The sequence below is a fragment of the Natator depressus genome, chromosome 3, assembly GCF_965152275.1.
Source record: "Natator depressus isolate rNatDep1 chromosome 3, rNatDep2.hap1, whole genome shotgun sequence".
Lineage (NCBI taxonomy): Eukaryota > Metazoa > Chordata > Testudines > Cheloniidae > Natator > Natator depressus.
Genome location: NC_134236.1, coordinates 120692050 through 120714839, shown reverse-complemented (window position 1 = coordinate 120714839; position 22790 = coordinate 120692050). Strand labels below are relative to the sequence as shown.

General features: G+C 45.6%; 1 protein-coding gene across 1 annotated transcript in view; it reads right to left on the bottom strand.

Moving 5' to 3' along the window:
- The window catches only part of FNDC1 (fibronectin type III domain containing 1), a 125912-nt gene extending 104210 nt beyond the window's left edge, over positions 1 to 21702 (bottom strand). The window contains exon 1 of the mRNA XM_074948702.1: positions 21483 to 21702. Coding sequence (XP_074804803.1) covers positions 21483 to 21579 — 97 coding nt within the window. The 5' untranslated portion in view covers positions 21580 to 21702. The remainder of the gene's footprint in view (positions 1 to 21482) is intronic.
- Between the last annotated feature and the right edge of the window lie 1088 nt (positions 21703 to 22790).

Sequence of the window (22790 nt, the reverse complement as noted above, 5' to 3'; positions counted from 1 at the left end):
AGGAGCTACCCAATTCTTTATAGTCTAAAAATGCCACTTTATCTAGACATGAGTCAGGGTGAAATACTAGATTTCTACAACATATCTATGGGTTATCCAACCTGCCTAGAATCTGATCAACGAAGGGTCAGACATTTGTACTGTGATATAAAAGGTCACTGTCAACTTAAAAAAAAAATCACACCTCTTTCTGTGCACTTATGCTTATTATTTGTACAAGTAACATCTAAGATTATTGTAATTTAAAGAGCTGTACTAACACTAATGCTAAGCTATCATCTGGGCTAACGCACTGGAGTATTGATCCAGAGATCAGTAATGCATAGCCATCATCTGGGCTGATATACCAGGGAATTGATCCAGGGACCTCTAGACCTGAAGTTCTAGACTAATACACTGTGAACTAATAAGCCACGCTCTGTAACAAACTCTCATCCTCTGTGGATTGGACATGGGGTTGGGGGGACATAACACACACTGACCAGCAAGTTGTAACGGGGGGGGAGGTGATTTTTTAAAAAACCTCAGTATGAACAAGACCTTTGTGAAGATCAGAAGAATAAATCACAGGAAGGAATGAGGATGCAAGCTTTAGCTGAAATGTTGAGAGTGTCTCATGTGCTGCACTGAAGGTCCTGTCCACACCACAAGTGAATTATGTGCTAGGACAGTTGCCTGTTGTGGCTAGGGGCATACATGTTGTAACACAAATTTGTTTTTATGACTAATGTGAAGAAAACATGATTCCATGTGTGTGTTAAGGAACTGTGGAAGGAAATTTCACTTACATCCATTCTAAGGCTCCTTTACACGGTCAGAGTGGGAGCCTAATAAAAATCTGGCCCATTATCTTTGAATCCAAGGCTGGAACTGTGAGATTTGTAGGTCCTGAACAAAGACCCATGGGCCACTGCCACATCCACAGTTCCACCCAATGACTACTAGTGACTGGAGAATTAGGAGCCCTAAGGCCTTACACTCCACTAAAGGTACCACCCACAGGGACCTGACTGGGCTGAGTACAGTATTTGAGCCAGAAAGAGGCACAGGAAGTTGCCTGTGCAACAAGGTGGACCCTGGCTTGCTTCTGCTACAGACCGTGTCATCCGCTACCAAACTCCCAGCCTCATTCCCGGTTCCTGACTTCAACCCTGCCCTGTTCCTGGCCTCAGCTTCATTCTGGTCCCTGAACCCTTTCACCCTGCTCTCGGACTGCTCCAAACCTAGGCTACGGCTCGTTGACTTCTGACAGAGTGCTGACCCTCGGCTTCAGTTCCCATTTCCTGTCTGACCCTGGCTCTGACTTTCAGCTCAGATACCTATGCTAACCACCAGGCCAGACCACCCACGTCCTGGTCACCGATACTACCTTTCCACCGTCTTTGACGCTAACCATTAATAAGTTAACATTTGCCAACAGATATCAGTTCTTTTCTATTTTAGGAACAGGAAAATACTGCAGTGTGCCTCCGTGCTAAATAATGGCAAATTATGACTTTCTAACAGTGACCACTGTATCTAATGAAGTAATCTACAGTACGATTTGCCTACCATGGTCCTCAGAAAACCAATTACTGTCCACACTGATCAGGGAGGCAGAACAGACATTGCCTGTTAGTGTGATTTTTTTTGTATATGTATAATTACAGAGTTTGGGTTAGTGCCCCAATGTGCTAAGCACTTTCCAAACACACAGGCTGCTCTATGTTCCATGATTGCCTTTACATGGTCCGTTTTGCCTACCATCCTTCAATGCCATAGTTCAGATAGGACCTCTGTGCCTCCCTCACAGGCTGCAGCATTCACATTCCTTCACGCTCACTGTGCAGTTAAGAAGTGCTGGTCTTTAGGTTGCAGTTATTTGGACATACAGCCGGGTGCATTTTGAAATGACCACTCACTCAGCCTGATTTTCTACTACCCTGCATTTATTGCCCTACATTTGCGTGAATGACGGCACGGACAGTCATTTACATTGTTACAAAGTGGATACTAAATCACAATGGCAGCATTGTGCACTTCCTTTGCTACACAAGGCGCACAGCAATGGAGAATCGGGCCCGCTCTGAACAGTGAAGGGTTTCACTTAGCAACTGATATCAGCAGCCATCATCCGGTAGAGAAAAAACTCTAAATTATTCAGGTCAGGTCAATAATAAAGCTGCTTAACTCATCTGAGGATTTTCCAGACAAGCTGTGTGCAATTAACTGGATAAGATAAAACAGATTCTGCCACCCTTATTCATGCTATGTAGTTCCTGACTCTGTAAATAGAGCCACTAGTTTCAATGGACATGCTCCTAGAGTGAAGTGCTAATCAGCATGAGTGAGTGTGGCAGAATATAGACTTAATGTTTGCTTTTAGGGCGCACTGATACAAATTATTATTCTTTTCTTACAGATCACCACAGACGTTTATGGATCTTTATGGATAAATAAAGATCTAAGAAGCTTGCAAAATACCTAAGATGGAACAAGCTACGTGTGACATTGGGACAGATGACTTCAAATGAAAAGGGGCAAGAAAGGAAAAAATTGGAAAGGGAAACAAGCCCCAGTATATCTTACAATTAATATCTGTTCTTGTTCTGCCACCAAACAGAAAGGAAATCTCAACCAATTATCCAGCTGAGGGTTCACAAGTTTTCTGGCATACAGAAAGGAAAGGGCATTTTTGGTTAATTTTCCAAGTACAAAGGAGTGGTAGAATTGCTGACCAAGCATTCTGACCAGGATTGGATCAGTCATAGGCACAAAGGGAGCACAGGATAAAATGTCAGGAATTGCAAACAGAAAAAGCCAACCTCAAAACAAGAAATGAAAACTAAAGCTCTCTTTCTGGGGAACTAATGGCTCAGGGGACTAGTAATGGGATATATGGATTTATATTATTGGAGATTTTTTAAGAGCAGGTTGGACAAACACCTGTCAGGGATGGTCTAGATCAGAGGTGGGCAAACTACGGCCTGCGGGACCATCCTACCCAGCCCCTGAGCTCCTGGCCCGGGAGGCTAGCCCCCGGCCTCTCCCCTGCTGTTCCCCCTCCCCCGCAGCCACGCGGGCAGCGCTCTGGACAGCAGGGCTGCACGCTCATGCAGGGCAGCGCAGCAGCATGTCTGGCTCTGGTGCGGCTCCCAGACATGCTGCTCTGAGTGGCGTGGTAAGGGGGCCGGGGCCATGGGGTTGGATAAGGGGCAGGGAGTCCTGGGGGGCAGTCAGGGAGCAGGGAATGGTTGGATAGGGGGTGGGTTCCCGGGGGGGGTGGTTGGATAGGGCAGAGGTTTAGGGGGGACAGTCATGGGACGGGAAGCAGGGTGGGGGTTAGATAGAGGGCGGGGGTCCTGGGAGGAGGCAGTCAGGGGACAAGGAGTGGGGGGCGTTGGATGGGGGGGTTCTGAGGGGGGCGAGAAGTCAGAGAGGGTGGAATAGGGGCTGGGGGCCAGGCTGTTTGGGGAGGCACAGCCTTCCCTACCAGGCCCTCCATACAGTTTTGCACCCCATTGTCGCCCTCGGGCCAAAAAGTTTGCCCAGCCCTGGTCTAGATAATACTTAGTCCTGTCATGAGTGCAGGGGACTGGACTAGATGACCTCATGAGGTCCCTTCCAGTCCTACGATTCTCTGATTATTTGTATTACAATAACTCCTATAGGCCCCACTTAAGACTGGGGACAACATTGTGCTAGCCATTGTATAAACACAATAAATGACAGTTCCTGACCCAAGGAGTTCACAATTTAAACAGACCTTTAGGTCACCAGCTCAAATCCAGCTCAGGTTAGTAGAGAGCCAATATTCTAAGAGGACACTAAAGGAACTTGTCTTGTTTAGCCTATCAAAAGAAGGCTGAGAAGGGATATGATTGCTCTCAATAAATACACCGGGGAGTAAACCCCACGGAGGGAGAAGAGCTAGCCCCAAAGTTGCATTGATCCTTTTGGCACCATTGCAAGCTCAGCTCTAGGGTCTGCTCAGTTGCCACAGGATTTTCCACAGAAGGGGACAAGCAGGATCCAAGTTAATCTCAATTCATCCTATTGCAAAGCAACTGACAATATGTCAGGAAGTCCTGTGAAATCTCAAAACTGAGATGGCTTTTCTAAAGCTGTCACGCTTTTTCTTTAAACAAAAATAATTCAGCTGTTTTTGATGTGTTGAAGAGTAAATGGACATTGCAGAATAAAAACAGAGAGCCCCATTCTCCTCTGAGATGGTTAGCACTGCTCAGTTTCCACTCCCCAAAAGTTTCATCTTATGGAGTTTCCCTGGAGTTGTCATTCCAGTAGGGTTGGAGGTCTGTACTCTGTGGAAGAAGCCCTGGGTTCCACCCTCTGAAAAGAAGGATGCTCTAAGATCAATACAGACCTAACAGAGGCAGTGGGCATCCATGCAAAGGCTCTTGCTTCTGCACTGCTGCCTGTCCTGCCCCTCTGCTCTCTCTGGCGACTGGGCAGCATGTCTCCTTCAACAGCTATGCCCAGAACCTCCTTTGAGGCAGATAGATGGATCCATGCCATGGAGGGTGAAACCAAGCAGGTTACTACTGAGTCCTGGATTTGCTTCATTTGCTGAGTTTCCCTTTCTTCACACGGCCCCAACCTGGGTCTGCCTCCTATCGATCTGGATCACCTACCACCACAAGGTTGGGAATGGAAAGGATGAAGCAGCTATTCCCCCTTCCATTCATCTCACACGCCTACACAGATTTTGCTCCTATCCACTCACATGGCTAGTTTAGACTGCTACAAATGGTTAGATTACTGGAAACAAACGAATGTTAAAAACTGGATTTCCCCACCACAACCATCATCCCCATTTATGCTCTTTCTGGTTCAGTGCTGGCATGTTTAGTGTTCCAGCTCTGCCGGAAAATGTTTAAATAACTAAACATCCCTTTTCACTGAACTTTTTAAAATAAGTGATCTGAAATCCATTTCTGTCCATATTAGAGTCTGTCTTAGATTCCCATCAATTATGGGTTCCCAGATCTGCTCATAAAATATGTTTCAAAACACAAGAAAAATAATGCACGGTTCAGAGAAATCATAGAAATTCAGGGCTGGAAGGGACCTCAAGACATCATCCAATCCAGTGGTTGGCAAACTTTTTTTCCCCACAGACCACTTGAAAATTGCCGAGGGTCTCGGCGGACCACTTAATGATCTTTCCAAATGTTGTTTGTGCCGTTAGGTAACTGTTGTAAAGCACTTTGGATAAAAGCGCTATATAAATTTTTTTTATAATAGTTAAATTTTTTTGTTCTACAAATAAAAGCATACAACTCATATTTTAATATCAGTAGTCTTAACTTTCTAATGCAATGGATGTGCCCACTCTCCCCTGCCGCGGCTGTCCCCGAGGTGGAGCTAGGAAGGAGGGGGGTCTCTCCCCCACCGCAGCAGCCACAGAGCTGAGGCTGGGAAGGGGGGGGATCTCTCCCTCTCTTCCCCACCGAGGCAGCCCCCGAGCTGGGGCTGGGAAGGAGGGCCGTCTCTCCTCGGCAGCCGCAACCCTGGAGTTGGTGAAACTCGCCTCCTTCTCTGGCCGCCACAGCCCTGCACATCCCAAATTCCCCCCACCCCCTCTTCTCACCCCACTGCCCCCTCCCACTTACCCCCTATTCCCCCCAAGACCACCACCTCACTTTACATGTGCGTCTTCTCCAGGGTCCAGGCACCTAATTAGTGGAGCCACGCCTGCGTGGTTCCACTAATTAGGTGGGTGGCCCATCGTTCTCTCGTGAAGCCGCTCAGGCGCACACCTTAGAGGGAACTATCTGAGGACCACCTGAATGGAGTTTGCGGACCACAGTTTGAAAACCTCTGATCTAATCCATCCCCTCACCTGGGGCAGAATTAAGTAAACCTAGACAATCCCTGATCATTTTACTTTTGTTATGTGTACTCCTTGTATCTGTTTAAACAGCCGCTGTGGTGCCGGGGTGCTATTACATCTAGGGAGGCATTTGGAACTCTAGGAGTAGCACTTGTTGGGCCACGCCACTTTTTTGATGTTTAATATTTGGGTAGCAACTCCTGTGAGAGCAGCTGGTTTGACAGGAGTTCCAGTGCCATAGGATGATGTATTATTTGAGACATCTAGTGGCAGGAGAGATGAATTACTATCGTTTCAAATTACTTGAATGGATCAGATTAAACCTAAAACCAACAAACCTATGACCCCAATGCTGCAAAGACTTACATACTTTATGCATTGTGAATGGTCCCTCTGACTTCAAGATAAGCACATGCTTTAGTCTTTGCAGAATCAGGGCCTCAGCTAATTCAGCAGTAAGGTTGCATAGTTTAAAAAGAAATCACAGTGTCAGGAAATGCAAAAGTTAAGGTTCTGACAACAGCATATCCTATATATTTTATGCTGAACATTTTACAACATAAGCAGTGATCTATTAAGCTACATATTTAACCAGAAAAAACAGAATATAAAAATCCTACATATGTGCAATGCAGCCATATTAATATTGCTGGTTGAACCATAAATTTTACATTTCCTAACTTTCTGTTATTTTAGCTGTGTAGTCTTCAGGTCTTTAAATGCAAAGCACTAAATTGTTACCTAAAGGGGGCGGAGGGAGTGATTTTTTTTTATATGTATGTACAGCACCCAGCATAATGGGGCTGTAAACTTGCTGATGCCCCTTTGGGCTACTGCAATGTAATAAATAAATAAGTAAGTAAGTAAATAAATAATCATCATCATTTATATCAATAATAAAATAAATAAGTTAAATAAATAGTATACATAAATGACTTGTGCTTAATGATGTTACACTTAAATGGTCCGAATTAGGCTTTGAAATTCACACCTGATTGGAGTGAATGGAAAGTGGGAGGGGTGAGTTACTTATATATTGACACCCTCCAGATCTATCTATGTCACTATGATCTCTATCATCACTTCTCACTACCATTAATTTTTCCTCACAACACCTCAGCATGGCAGGGAAAATTTACTATTCCTAATATGACAGGTACAGAAATTAAGGCACAGGAGTTTGCAGGCTTGATCTGTTGAGGCTGCATATATGCTTAAGTTTGCTACCATGAGTAGTCCCCACTGATTTCAGGGTTTACCAAATCATGACCTTAGTGATTTGTCCTAGGTGTAGTCAAAGGAAGAGTCAGGATATGACCTCACATTTCCTGAGGTGCATCTTAGTACGTAAACTCCAAGACCATTATTCTCCTCCAATGCAAGTGAGTTGACAGCTTTGCATCAAACAGGAACAAATGTGTATTATGATGTCACAAAGAGAGAAGGCCTTATTATGTTGTGTGAACTTTCAACCACATAACTTTGTTTTGGAAAGTTTCAAATATGAGAAAACAGTGGGTTATGACAAACAGCTTAGTGAACTTAGGTATATTTGAAAAAAAGAAAAAGTAGAAGTTAAAATTATTAGGTTAAGTAAAACTCACTTTTTTAAAAAACACAAGGGGATTTAGATGCCTAACTGCCACTTTAAGTGCCAAAGTCTAAAGCTTAGATCCTCAAAACCTCACTCAACTGCAGCCTAACCCTGTAGATGCTTAAATTCCCTAGGCACTGAAATTTTCACCAGCAAAGTCCCCAAGACACCTAAATTTCTGCTAGCGGGCACGCACGCAGACACCTAAGTCCTCACACTGTCGAGTTGCTCGGTGCCAAACTCTTGACTGAGTTCCGATAAAAATTGGGTTTGTTTAGTCTGGAGCAGAGAAGACTGAGAGGGGATGTAATAACAATTTTCAAGTACATAAAAGTTTGTTACAATGAGGAGGGAGAAAAATTGTTCTCGTTAACCTTGGAGGACAGGACAAGAAGCAACGGGCTTATATTGCAGCAAAGGTGGTTTAAGTTGGACATTAAGAAAATCTTCCTAATGGTCAGGGGGATTAAGCACTGGAATAAATTGCCTAGGGAGGTTGTAGAATCTCCATCATAGGAGATTTTTAAGAGCAGGTTAGACAAACACCTGTCAAGGATGGTCTAGATAATACTTAGTCCTGCCATTAGTGCAGGGGACTGGACTAGAGGACTTCTCAAGGTCTCTTTCAGTCCTATGACTCTATGATAGAATTCACAAACTAGGCATTCCCTCATCTATCCCAATCCAGCATTTTCAGAGGCTACCTATGAGAACAGGCTCTGCACAAAACACAGCTGCTGGAGGAGGAAGTGTCCCACAATGACCAGTGGCTAAGACGATCCCCTGGTGTCGGATTGCCAACTTTCTACTCACACAAAACCGAACACCCTTGCCCCGCCCCTGCCCCGCCCCTTCCCCAAGGTCCCTCCCTCCACTCACTCCATTCCCCCTGCCCCCCCGCTCGCTCTCCCCACCCTCACTCACTTGCTCATTTTCAATGCACTGGCTCAGGGGGTTGGGTGTGGGAGTGGCTGAGAGCTCTGGATGGGGAGTGCAGGCTCCGGGGTGGGGCCAGAAAATGGGGAGTTCTGGCTGGGGTGTGCTGATTGTGAGGGCTCCGGCTGGGGGTGAGGGCTCTGGTGTAGGGCCAGGAATGAGGGGTTTGGGGTGTAGGAGGGTGCTCTGGGGTGAGGGTTTTGAGGACAGGAGGGGGACCAGGGCTGAGGCAGGGGGTTGGGGTTGGGGGGGGGTTGCAGGCTCCAGTGGGGGGTGCAGGCTCTAGCATATGTAGGATTTTTATATTGAGAAGCTTGGGGTGCAGGAGGGTACTCCGGGCTAGGATCGAGGGGTTCAGAGGGTGGGAGGGGGATCAGGGCTGGGGGAGGGGGGTTGAGGCATGGAAGGGGGTCAGGGGTGCAGGCTCCAGGCAGTGCTTACCTCAGGCAGCTCCCGGAAGCAGCAGCATGTCCCCTCTCCTGCTCTGACATGGAGATACGACCAAGCAGCTCTGCACGCCACCCCCGCCAATGGGAGCTGCAAAGCCAGCACTTGGGGGTGGGGAAGCATGAAGGACCCCCTGGCTGCCCCTACTTGTAGGAGCCAGAGGGGGGACATGCTGCTGCTTCCAGGAGCCACGTGTAGCCACGGCAGGCAGGGAGCCTGCCTTAGCCCCGCTGCGCCACCAACCAGACTTTTAATGGCCCGGTCGGTGCTGACCGGAGCTGACAGGGTCCCTTTTCGACGGGGCATTCGGCAACCCTACCCTGGTGTAAGGGAGATCCAGTTTCCAGTCCCTGCTCTAATACTCCAGCATATCCTATAACCCAGTGGTTAGGGCATTCATATGGGAGCTAGGAGACCTGGCTTGAAGTCCTTACTCCATGTCAGGCAGAATGGGGATTTAAACCTCTGTCCTCAGAGGGGGCTCTAACAGCTGGGCTAGAGGGCATAAGGGGAGGGGGCATGATCATCTCTATTTTTCTGAGAAAGGGCTGACCTGGCTTAGGCACTTACCTTTAGGAGAGGCTTCATGGCTGTGAATCCAAAGTGGAGGGAGGCATTTAACTCCCTCTGAGTGCTGGGGCTCAGGCCACACCATTCTGCCCAATGTTTCCTACTGGCTAGCTTAGGCCGCTCCCTGCTCCAGCACCCTGGCTTGTGTGGATCTCCATTCTTAGGCCACTAACTCTCCCCAAGCACTGTACAGGGAGGATGGGCACCTAACTCAGGGCTGTCGATTCTGGCAAGCAGCAGGACGCCTAACGTTAGGTGTTGCAATGCAGCACCTAAGTGCCCTTTGTGGATCTCAGCACCTAAATGCCCTTTGTGGATCTAGCCCAGGGGTTCTCAACTTGTGGCCCCAACAGCAAACAGCTGCAGCCCATGCAACATGTGAAAGCCATACAGGTAGTACATATATTGTGTGGATGTGGCCCACATAACACAAAGAGAGCTGCATATGCAGCAGACATGCCAAACCCACGAAAAAAAACACAGAAATTGGGCTTGGTTTTGACTTAATTGGCTTGTGAGTTGCTTGTTGGCAAGTTTTTGCTTTGTAGCTTGTTGCTTGTTTGGCTTGTAGCTTCTTGCATGTTGTAGCTTGTTGCTTCTCTCTTTTTTTTTTTTTTTTTATCAGCTCCCAGCAAGCAGGGGCAAGTAGTGGAGAGAGTCAGGGGTGTACAGCTGGCCCACCACAGTCCCAGACTCCATGCCAGGGGGATCTAGTCACACAGAGTGTTGGGATTCTTAGGGATTGGCTTGTTTTGGCCTTGTTTTGAAATGGGATTTGCTTGATTTTTGGCTTATTGTGAAAGTCAGGGTGCTTATTTACCACATGAAAATTGGCAACTGCGATATGCAACCCAAAATAGTAAATAGGCTGAGAACCACTGATCTAGCCAAATATCTACATTGTGACCCTAAATGACTTGGTAGCATCCCTTTAAAGCCCAATTCTATCACTGACTAGTTTGGAATTAATATAAGTGCAACATCCAATTCCATAAAGGGAATTGAGATTTTTTTTTCCCCACTCTATTTTGCTGAATTGCCTTTTAGGGGCATTTTATGAAAACAAGGTGGAGGAAGTTCATATAACAGGATAAATGATCAGGATGTTAAAATGCCAAATATAAAGTGGAATTAGACAATTAGACAGTAGCTTACTGTTTATGGTTACAATATGCAAGCTATTTAAAAGTTTAATGCACCAAGTTTTAAATCAACATACAGTAATTGCATATTTCTGGTGGGAACCTTTGAACATTCCTCACATTCATTTTGCCATTGAGAAAGGCGTTCTTAAAACACTATTACGGTTGACCTCCTCAAAAGCAGGGCCTCATCCAAAACCGATAGAAGCCAAATGGAAAGAGTCCCATGGACTTTGGGTCAAACCCACAGTAAGTAGCTCAATAAATTCGTTGTAGGCTTTTCTAGGGTGCTTGTCATTGTACTACCTTACTGCCTCACATACATCACTGAATTAATCCTCACCGCACCCCAGTGGGGAGGGAAATGTTACTCATTCCATTTTAAAAATGGGGGAGCTGAAACACAAAGATTGATTAGATAGTTTGTCCAATGTCACTCCAGAAGTTTGTAACAAAGCCAGAGACTGAAGCAGATCTTCTGAGTCCTAGTCCAGTGCCTTAACCACAAGTGGGCCCTTGATACTAGTCAAATATGTACATTAAATAAAAACAAAGCACATTTAAAACTCTGTTAAAGTCTCAGTCAAATGAAGCCGACATGGGGTTATTTCTGTCACAGACATTAGAATTTGCTTTATTCATGCAGTAACTTTAGAGAGAAGAGATGTCAAACAGATGATGAAACTGTGAGAAGAAGCAGATCAAAAACTCAATGGGAAGGGTCACAGCAAAAAGAGTTTAACGCTGATCATGAAAGACACAATGGCCCTGATCTTGCAAAGGGCTGAGTGCCTTCTGTTAGACCTGTGAGCTCTCTGCTTTTCATTCCCACAGCTTCTCAGTGCCTAATCTTATGTGCTGTCTGCAAAAAATTCACCAGTAAAAAACCCACAGATATGCAACTGAAGTTGGCATCGCTTCCATATATGATGCAAGGGAACATAGAACAACCACTCTGAGTGAGACCAGTGGTCCATCTAGCCCAGTGTCCAGTCTTCTAACAGTTGCCAGGGCAATGAACAGAACAGGGCAATTTCGAGTGATCCATCCCCTGTCATTCACGCCCAGCTTCTGCCAGTTGGAAGTGTAGGACACCTGGGGCATGGGGCTGTGTCACTGACCATCTTGGCCAATAGTCATTAATGGACCTACCCTCCACAAACACATACAATTCTTTTTTGAACCCAGTTAATAGTTCGGACATTCACAACATCCCTTGAAAACAAGTTCCACAGGCTGGGGTCATTGGGTGACCCCTAGTTCTTCTGTTAGTGAAGGTGTGACAGGTTGGACACCCCCCGTCTGGTGTGTCTGATATACTGGGGTCCCACTGAGCCCGCCCGTTCCACCAGCCTGGGTTTCCTCACCCTGTCCTGCTGTGCCAGGCCCTCAAGCCTTCTCTAGCACACCCACAGGTAAGGCCACACCCAGCTGCAGACACAGACTGAAATCAGCTCTGTGTGGGAGGATTCAGCTCGGGAATTTACCCAGCACTCATATGCACACCTCCTTTGGGGTGTAAACCCAAAATAATATTGTCTTGCGCTGTATACAGAGATCTGTACAGCCCAAAGTCATAAAAATCGCCCCCTCCCCCAATGTGGAGGGAGATATGCACAGCTTTTTGCCTCCCCTCCCCCCCCATACAAATTGCACAAACTGGGTTTTGAAACAAAAAATAAGTTTATTAACTACAAAAAGTAAATTTTAAGTGATCATAAGGGATAGCAAACAGAACAAAGCAGATTTCTGAGCAAATAAAACAAAACACGCAAACTAAGCTTAATACACTAAAGAAACAGGTTACAAATAGTAATTTCTCACCCTAAATGTTGGATAGGCAGGTTGCAGAGTTTCTGCAGCTCAGAGTTCCATTTATTTCTCTTCACAGGCTAGACCCCTGTCTTAACCTGGACACAGCCCCTGCCTTTCCCCAGCTTAGTTTGTTTGTTTGTTTCTTCAGGTGTTTTCACCAGGCTTCCTTCTTGAGCGGGGAGGCAATGGAGAAGAGCCCTGATTGACTCACTTCCCAGCCTTAAATAGGATTTACATAAGCTGCGAATCCTTTGTTTCCAGTGGAAAAATACCGGCAGTGTCCAAGGTGGTACTCCATACCAGGTGACATTATCACATGACCTTGCAATGTTAGAGCAACCATGAGACAAGGTTTATTTGAAAGGTCCACAGGAAGGAACTCCTGGAAGATGAGAGATCAGCATCTTCAAAGACCCATTGTCTTTCCTAATGGCACATCCAGGCTGATTGCATACTGTCTGATGGGCGTTTCTCAGTTGTGATCACAGTTGTAATTGTTATATAGTCAATATTCCTAACTTCAGATACAGAAATGATACATGTATACAAATAGAATAATCATATTCAGTAAAACATAACCTTTCCAATGATACCTTACATGACCCATCTTCCTGAAACATCTTAGTTATGCCATATTCATATCATAACAATATTTCTATGAAGAATATGGGGTGTAGCATCACAGAAGGGGTAAATAATACTCCCTGTTCACTTTCTCCACACAATTCCTGATTGTATAGACTTCTATCACATCCCTCCTTAGTCATCTATTTTCTAAGCTGAACAGTCCCAATCTTTTTAATCTCTCCGTGTGTCGAAGCTATTCCATACCTACAATCGTTTTTGTTGCCCTTCTCTGTACCTTTTCAAATTCTAATATGTATTTTTGAGATGGGTGACCAAAACTGCATGCAGTATTCAAGATGTGGGTGTACCAGGGATTTATATTGTGACATTATGATATTTTTGTTTTACTATCTATCCCTTTCCTAATGGTTCCTAACATAGTTAACTTTTTTGACTGCTGCTGCACATTGAGCAAATGTTTTCAGGGAAATATTCACAATGACTCCAAGATCTCTTTCTTGAGTGGTAACAGCTAATCTAGTCGCCATCATTCTGTATGTATAGCTGGGATGATGTTTTCTAATGTGCGTTACTTTGCACTTATCAACATTGAATTTCATCTGGCATTTGCTTGCCCAGTGACGCAGTTTTGTGAGATCCCTTTATAATTCCACCCCCCCGCCCCAGCACAACCTACTCCTGTCATTCCTATATATTTTGTACCCTGGTATTACTGTGGCCCATTGATTATCATCATTCCACCAAGCTTCTGCAATGCCTATTATAGCAATAGCCTCATAATGCCAGCACTCTAGTTCGCCCATGTTGATCTTTAGACGTCTAGCACTTGTATACAATTTTGTCCATATTAATTTGCTTGCCTTTACATGTAATATTTAAATGGGACTCTCTTACATTTGACCGTTCTTCCCTAGGTCCTCCTACCTGTACTTTACCAACTTCTTTCTTACCCTCCTTACTAGGATGTAGAGTTCCTTCTTTAATAAATTCATCCCTAAGGGATATCTCCACCTGAACTGAACCATGTGTTCCTCCGCACCTGTCTCCTTTCCCACAGCCCTTAGTTTAAAGAATCCTCTATAATCTTTTTAATTTTACATGCCGGCAGTCTGGTTCTGTTTTGGTTTAGGTGGAACCCATCCTTCCTGTACAGGCTCCCCCTTTCCCCAAAAGTTCCCCAGTTCCTAATAAATCTAAAACCCTTCTCCCTACACCACTCTCTCATCCACGCATTGGGACCCTGCTGTTCTGCCTGTCTGACTGACCCTGCGCATGGAACTGGAAGTATTTCAGAGAATGCCATCATGGAGGTCCTGGACTTTAATCGCTTACCTAACAGCCTAAACTTAGCCTCCAGGACCTCTTTCCTACCTTTCCCTATGTCATTGGTACCTTCATATACCACTACCACCACCACCAGCTCCTCCCCAGCACTGCACATAAATCTATCTGGATGTCTTGTGAGATCCACACCCATCACACCCGGCAGGCAGTTCGCCATGTGGTTCTCCCGGTCATAACAAACCCAGCAATCTCCATTTCTAAAAATCAAATCCACCATTACTATTCCCTTTCTCTGCCTATTAACGAGGGTTCCCCCCCTCAGAAAGATATCCTCTATGTGAGAGGATACCATTAGATCATACGGAAGGAGGATCCCAGTTATGGGATTGTTTCCCTCTGCTCTTTTTCGCTATGTAAGGGTATGTCTACACTACCCGCCGGATCGACAGGCAGCGATTGATCCAACAGGGATCGATTTATTGCATCCAGTCTCGACGCGATAAATCGACCCCCGAGTGCTCTCCTGTCGACTCCTGTACTCCACCGTCATGAGAGGCGCAGGCAGAGACAACAGGGGAGCAACAGCAGTCGACTCATCACAGTCTAAGTACGTCGACTTCAGCTACGTTATTCATGTAGCTGAAGTTGCATAACTTAGATCGATCCCCCTCCACCCGCAGTGTAGACTAGGGCTTAAACACAGTGGTTCTCAAACTAGGGCCGCTGCTTGTTTAGGGAAAGCCTCTGGTGGGCCGGGCTGGTTTGTTTACCTGCCGCGTCCGCAGGCTCGGCCGATTACGGCTCCCACTGGCCGCAGTTCGCCGCTCCAGGCCAATGGGGGCTGTGGGAAGCGGTGTGGGCCGAGGGATGTGCTGGCCACCCTTCCTGCAGCCCCCGTTGGCCTGGAGTGGCAAACCACGGCCAGTGGGAGCCACAATCAGCTGAACCTGCAGACGCAACAGGTAAACACACCGGCCCGGCCCCCCAGGGGCTTTCCCTGAACAAGCGGCGGCCCTAAATGTTCTTGGTATGTCTAATTATACTTTTACCCTTGACTTGCCAGAGTTTATGCTCCTTTCTATTTTCGTGATTAGGAATTGACTTCCAATTTTTGCCTCTAACTGCCTCTTTTACTCTGCCATTTAGCCATGGTGGCTCTTTTTTGTTGTGGTTGGTTTTTGAATTGGGGTATATATTTAGTTTGAACCTCTATTATGGTATTTTTAAACAGTTTGAGAACCACTGGCTTAGAGTACAGTGCACTTGCTCAGGCAGAGCCAGTTTTTAATAGGGCTGTTTGTGGAGCAAGATACTAATTAGTATGAGTGTCAGAACCTGGCTGGTTTATACTGGTCAGCTGGGGGTCATTTCAGAAAAAAAGAGTTGGGGCAGGGATCCTCTCCACATATCGCTGACCTGTTGAAAGGGGGAAATGGGATGGTATTTTGTCTCAGTGTAACTAACACTATCTTGAGGGCCTGGGAAGGGTGATTTTATTGCTCATGAGTGTACCACATCAACAGCCATGGCAAATGAGGTTCTCTATTTCCACACACAACAGATACTGCAATGGTATCTGAGACTACAAGTCCCTCCCCGCGGCCTCACTGATGTGCCTGAACCCTTTCCAGGGGCAAGGAGTAGGAACTACATCTAGATATTTAAGGTATTATTTTAGTTTATATGCCAATTCAGGCCTTTGTCAACACAACAAAGAAGTAGGGAGTCAATTAATACCCACGAAAGTGGCGATATGGCAATGACAAATCAGGCTCTCTGTGCCCCAAGTAGAGAACTTCCGGTAACAAAGGAAAGGGTTATCTCATGCATACCAATATAATATGCTTCATGATCACTGTATTTCTATGTTGGTTTCATGCTTTAAACCCTGGCATTAGGTAAATTGTTAACATTTGGGAGAAGGCATATGCTTCTCTTATTATCTGTACCTTTCCCATACCTGAAGAAGAGCTCTGTGTAAGCACTAAAGTTTGTCTCGTTCACCAACAGAAACTGGTCCAATAAAAAAAATCTCACCCACCTTATCACTCTGTCTCAATCTTATTTATATGTACACTATAAACTCCTACTTTGCTTCGGTTTTCTGGGTGTCAATTAATAGAATTATTTGTGTTTAAAATCTATGGCCCTGAGCCTGCAAAAACTTACAACCTAGCGTAGTGCCTACTACCATGAGTAATCTCACTGAAGTCAACAGGACTCCTCAGGAACATTACACTCAATTAGTATTTGCAGGGTTGGCCTCTTAACATATCTATCAGCTGTTGCAAGGATAAGAACCACTGACCCCTCCAAGAAACCTTTGAAAAACAGCCTATTTAATTCCAGAAGAACACAAGACCCAAAAAGGGCTGTAGGACTTTAGGAACAAGGATTATTTTGGGATGACCAAAAGACGTGAAGATTGAGTAATGGTAAAACAGCTGTATGGAATGACAAAATATGAACAAGCTCCACAATCCTCAAAGGGTAATAAACCTTGTTTTATGAAGAGCTGGGCTTTGATGATCAAGTTTCAAGCTGAAAAGGAGTGATTTAAAATATAGACTTCTCCAAACTACATTCTAACGTATACTTGGTTTTAGATGGAATTTCCTCAGGGCTCTTTTTCCCCACTGATCAGTGTCGGGAGAAGGTTAGACTGATTTCCTTACAACATGGTTAAAGTTTAATTCTTGGCTCTGTAATAATTAAATGACATTTTTTTAAAGAAAAGCAATCTATTTATATAATAATTCTTATGTGCCATATATTTTTGTTTGGGGTTTTTTTTCCCCAGAAATTCACTATTACTTGGGGATATTGATCTAACTCCTCAAAGATATTTAGGATCCGGGCCATTTTCATTAAAATATAGGCCAACATTTTCAAATTTAGGCATCTAAATCCATGTTGAGCCACATAAATAGCAGTGGCCTAATTTCCAAGGTTAGACTGATTTCCTTACAAGACTGATTTCCAAGGTTGGCGAGAACATGTAGCTTACCTTGATTCATTTGGCTACTGAAAATCAGGCCACTTTTACTTAGGTGCATAAATATGAATTTTGGGGCCTAATTTAAGCCCCTAAATTTGAAAATATTGGCCACAATTTTTATTTGTGAAGAGTTTATCTGCTTCCGCTACTTAATCTTCACTTGATGTCATAATCCCCTATAGCTGACATTATTATTATTCCCACAGCAATCAAGTTATGATGTCCCAAACAGAGTTTCATGGCTTCAAGTGTATAATGAACAGCATTAGTGAGTGCTCTAGCATTAGTGAGTGCTCTCCTAAAATCAGAGATTGTGACTTCCTGCAGATTTTCTAGCAATAAAGATCCCAGTTCAGCAAGGTACTTGATCATATGGCTAACTTTAAGAAACTGAGTAGTCTCATTGACTTCAATGGGACCACTCACACGCTTAAGTAGCTTGCTGAATTGGGGTCAGAGAAATGAGAAGTGAAATACAAAATATAACATATTGTAGGAGGGATTAGTCTGATCTACAGGGTTTCCAATCCTGTGATTCTATTGCAAATCTCTCTGTATTTCATGGTTTTTCTTAAAGCCCCAGTTCCTGGAGTCAAGTGATTGCAGGAAAATACCAGATTTCAATTATTTTAAAAAAGTAAATCTAGGGACTACCTGGTTGCAGAGAACAGCTTGAAAACATGAACACTAAGGCTCAAAAATCAGAAGGTAAATCAAAATCAAAAGGTAAACCAACATTTGTTATTTTAAAAATTTTATTATTTCTAAGCCAACCATAATTTTGGGGACCTGAGTCATGATCTTTGGACACTTGGGGTTGTCAGCACTGGATAGAGAAATGGGTTTCGAGCCAGTGTCACTGAATATTTAACTACTGTGCAGCAAATACATGATTATTACAGTTTTCAAAATTAATTTAATATAAGAGAATTAAACTGGATTCTTCATAAGGTAGGGGCTTAACATCTACATCTCACTTCCAGTGGAGGACCAGTCCATCATCTCTTAACCTGTGCAAGTGAAGTCAAAATGTTCTTCAGTAACTGCAGAAGTGTCTAGGATATAGCCAAAATTTGGATTATGAACATAGGGGCAAGCATCAAACTTGTGGCTCTAATAAGCAGAGAAAAATAAATGAACCCATCTTCAAAATTGTGTTGGTATATTCAGTGTTTGAATTCCTCGCACCTCCAGAGTTAATACTTCTCTCCAAAAATTACTGCTTATTTAGGACAGAGAAGCTTAAAAAAAAAAAAAAAGAGCTCCCTTGTGAATAAAGAAAGCAATCATAGTCCAAAATTAATAAAGCTAACCTCAGACTACATCGGGAAGCCCTAAATCTCCCATCTAGCAGCTACTCATCATTACTACTGCTTTCCACTATTGTAGAAACTCTGTAAGTTCCTTCACGGGGAGGCAAAGCACAGTAGCTACCACTGTACAATGCGAAAGTTGACAAGATGTGTCATGCTGCTGTATTGCTGTTAGTGCCCGCTGAAGGCTATCAGAGAAAAAGAACAGCAGTTCATTACCTCGTGCAGTGCTGGTGAGAGGAGTGCAGGAGTGAGTGAGCTTCCTGATATGAAGTCATAACAAATATCTAAGCTGTTCAGAGGGGAGAAATTAATAACTAACACACCTAATGTGCTATTGAGATCTAGGAAGTAGATTTAAGTGTCAGATGTGCCATTATGAGAAGTCACATATGAAACAAATATTAAATGAGGTCATGGTCTGTGCACTGGCCATGACCTGTCTAATTAGAAACAAAGTCCACTGGCAGACACAGGTGCAAAAGGGGAACAAAGTAATGACCGATCCAGGGCAATGGGGACAAGCTGAAGTGCAAGACGTAAGTGGATCCTGACATTTAAGAAAAAGAAAAGCACGATGCTTTCCCATGCAGTGTTCAGAGAATCACAGCACTTTCATTCTGTACAATATTTGTGAAAGAGGATCACAACCAAATGAAGATAATTCGGATTTACCAAACAGAGGCCCAACCATGCCATCCCTATTTGGGCAAATACTCCTGTCTGAGTAGAGACTGCAGGAGCAGGCTGCAGGTGCCTGATTTTTACTTACCCCCAAATTAGAGCACGATTACACTACAGGGTCAGACTCCTGGGCCCTGTTCTGGAGGTGCCAAAGAACGGCTGGCCTACTGAGGATTTCCCCTGAATAGGGAGAATCTCTGGGTGGCATGGAGCGGAGATAGGGGCTGGGGAAAAGGTCCCTGTGGGGCCGAGGAACTGGAGCATAGCACAAGCATTGCTTTGCTCCAGTGATCTCAGGCTCAGAACAGTCCATTGGCGCCATAGGCAGCTGCACACAACTTAGAGCAGTTCTGAAACTGCTGTAAAGTAGGCTAAACCCACCCCCAGCTCTCCCTGGACCGAGGAGCTGCAAACATGGCACCAAGCCACCTTTCCCACCCCAGTCTTCCAGTCCTGTCCCAAGCACAGCTCAGCCAGACCACACTGACTTCAGCTGAGCTTTCATCTCTTTACACTGATGAAAGTGAGAGAAAAATGAGGCCCTGTGTTCAAGAATGGGCTGTGCCGAAAGTCAACTCCCTTTGGGACAGGTAAGAGTACTCTTAAAATCACTGCAGAGTATGATGGATAAGTTAGCATCCAATAACTACAGTAATAAAAACTACCAGGCATTGATATTAAGTGCAATAGGAGGGAAAGAGTTCTAACGTAGGGTATTAATTTTGATTATGAATGTCCTTTCAGCCGGAGCACTTAATTGCCTTGGCGGTCTCTGCCACCAGCTGAATGCAGCTCCATCACGGTTATCTTCACAACCTAATGAGGGGTTCTGCTGCTGGAGATAGTAACTGTTTTCCAGGGAACAGATTAAACAAATCATCAGTCCCATGACAGCTTCTATGGGACATGGAGATAAAACATTTTTCAGATAATTTGATTTATTTCCCCAGATATATTTGTGCTAGTTTGGCCCTCTCTGATCTGGCCATCGTTTCAACTGTAAATTCTGTGTTAATGTGGTGGAGATAAGCCATGGTTTGAGGCTCCAAATAACGATCCAGCTAAAACATTCCACAGATCTGGAGTGATTTATAGTGTGTAAGGCGACTGGGAAGAGGGGTGGGTAGCACTGGGAAATGTGACAGAGCTCACTTCGCCACAGCAAACAAACGTGATTCCAGAGGAACATAGAGAGGACAGTGGAAGGAAGAAAACAACAGAGAGCTACAGGTGTTTTAGTCATAAAGACAGGGTGCTTCTGCAGTCGAAATAAATGTCCTTTCACAGAATCAACAAACAAACAAACAGATCAAAGTTGCTTCTGAGCAGTAGGAGACTGAAATACATTAGAAAGGTTCATATCCTTGCCACATTTATAATGTCGCACACATGATTTAAGGCCTTTGTAAAAGTTAACTTGTGACATTCTTTGCTCACTTCCAAGATGCATTGTTTTAAAAAACCACAACCAACTACTTGATCTTGCAGTTAACAGGGAGATCCCGGAAAAAATAAATCCCCAAGTAAGTAGGGCTTTCTGACTTTTTTCTAATACCTTGTCATTTTAATTATACCCAGGGCACAATCAACACACTAAATATCGTTGTCAAATATGTGCCCCCGGGCGAGACTGCCTGCAAAACTGCCTCCACTTAGCTGGAAACAACTAGCACGGACACATACTGCTGCCACGACTTCCCCTCCTGCAAACCGAAGCCACCCCTAAAACACACACAGGCTTCGGAGGGTGAGAACGTCGGGAGGGGAGGCAATCAGCCGTTTACACACCACGGCAAATGGTGATCACGGAAAGTACGCGGGGTTCCCACTGGCACGGCGAGGAGGAGGAGGATGAAGAGCTGACCTCCCAAGGACCTGAGCGGGGAGTACATTTTCCCGGTTTCCAAGGCACAGCTGAGCTGTAGGGTTGCCCTCCCCACCCCCGATTTAAAGTGGGTTGGATGAAGTTATTTTGCTTTTGGAGTGAGGGGTTTTGCCGCGTGGGTCTCCGCCTCCCACCCCTCCGACCTGCTCCAACCCCACTGATCGGGACAGCGCCTGATCTCCCTCACCCCGGGGTAGTGGCTGGAGCCCCGGCTGTGTTCATTTCACCGGTGCATTCCACTTCAGTAATGCACCTGTGCTCCGTGCAGCCCAGCGCCTCCTCTTCGCCCTGCCTGCCCACAGGGCTGCCTGGGGGGGAGACGCGCAAGGCAGCGGCACACTCTCTGCCCCCGATCAACCGCACCGCGCCGGGAGCCGGGGAGGGAGACCGTACCTGGGGCCGCGGGGGAGCCGGAGTGCAGCAGCGCAGCAGCGAGGAGCAAAAGCGCTGCCCAGGGCAGCCGCAGCGGAGCCCGGGCGGCAGCAGCCATGGAGCCGGTGTGCGCTGGAGTCAGCCCCGGCGGGGCGCGGGCCACGGGGTCTGGCGGAGCGGCAGAGGCGCTAGGACAATCCCGCAGCTCCCCGCTCAGCCCCGCTGCCTCTGCCTTCGAGCCTCGCCACTTCCCTTCATCTCGACCGGAGCCGCGGCAGCCGCTCCGCTTCCCCAGCGCCTTCCCTCTGTCTCCTCCTCCTGGCGCCCCGGGAGATTGCAACGGGAGGCTGGGGGAGGGAAGGAGCCTGCAACCTGCTTTGATTTTTTTCCTCCCCCGCGCCACCCATTGATTTATTGGCAAAGCGGGAAGGCAGAAAAATCTTCCCTCCGCCCCAAACACTGTCTGTCCCCTGCGTTGTGGCTTCAATGTTCAGGCACTTCCACACCAAGGAATTTATATCCCCTCCTCCTCCTCCTCCCTGCTATTTCTCTGGGGGTTGCCCTGTCATTAGTTAAATCTATTCGGAGTCCAGAGACACACGCTCCATCTCCCTTCTCATCGCTGAGACTTGAGGCTCTCCAGTCACCCCCTCTCGCCCTCCGGAACTCCCCACACCAGTCCTTGCTGACAGTCTCCAGCTCTTCTGAACCCTCCAGAGAATTCCTGCCTCCCCACCGACCTGTGACTTGCCCCCTCTATGGATGTTGTGACTGGTTGCCAATTGCCACCAGCAACAACAACGAAAAGGCAGTTTAAGAAGCAGACTCTACCGAATTTAGGGCAGTCTAAAAATATCCTGAAATTACTATTCCTTAATCGTTTTTACAGATCACCTTTCAGATGAAGTAACTACAGTTGTACAGTTATCTTGAGGAGGGCAGAACCAGTTTCATGGCTTTATAATCCTCTCCATGGCCCCGATTCTGTGAAGACTTACCTATGCTAAATTTTACACTCTGGGAGTAGTCCCAATGATAGTCCCTGGAGGTACCTACAGTTGGGCAGTGCTTATGTCTCTGCAGGGACAGGATCTGTATTATTTTCTATCTTTGACCTGTGAGTCAGATTCCTGTTTGCTTTAACTCCTGCTGCCCGTTGAGCAGGAATCTTGGGAGGTTTCCATAATGACTCCTATCTCTTTTTCATCAGGGGATACTGCAAGTTCAGAGCTCAGCAGTATGTACACAGTAAGAGGTTTATAGGGTTGCCAATGGGTATTATGTTATCTATATTGTGTTATACTATGATGCTACATCCCCACATTGACG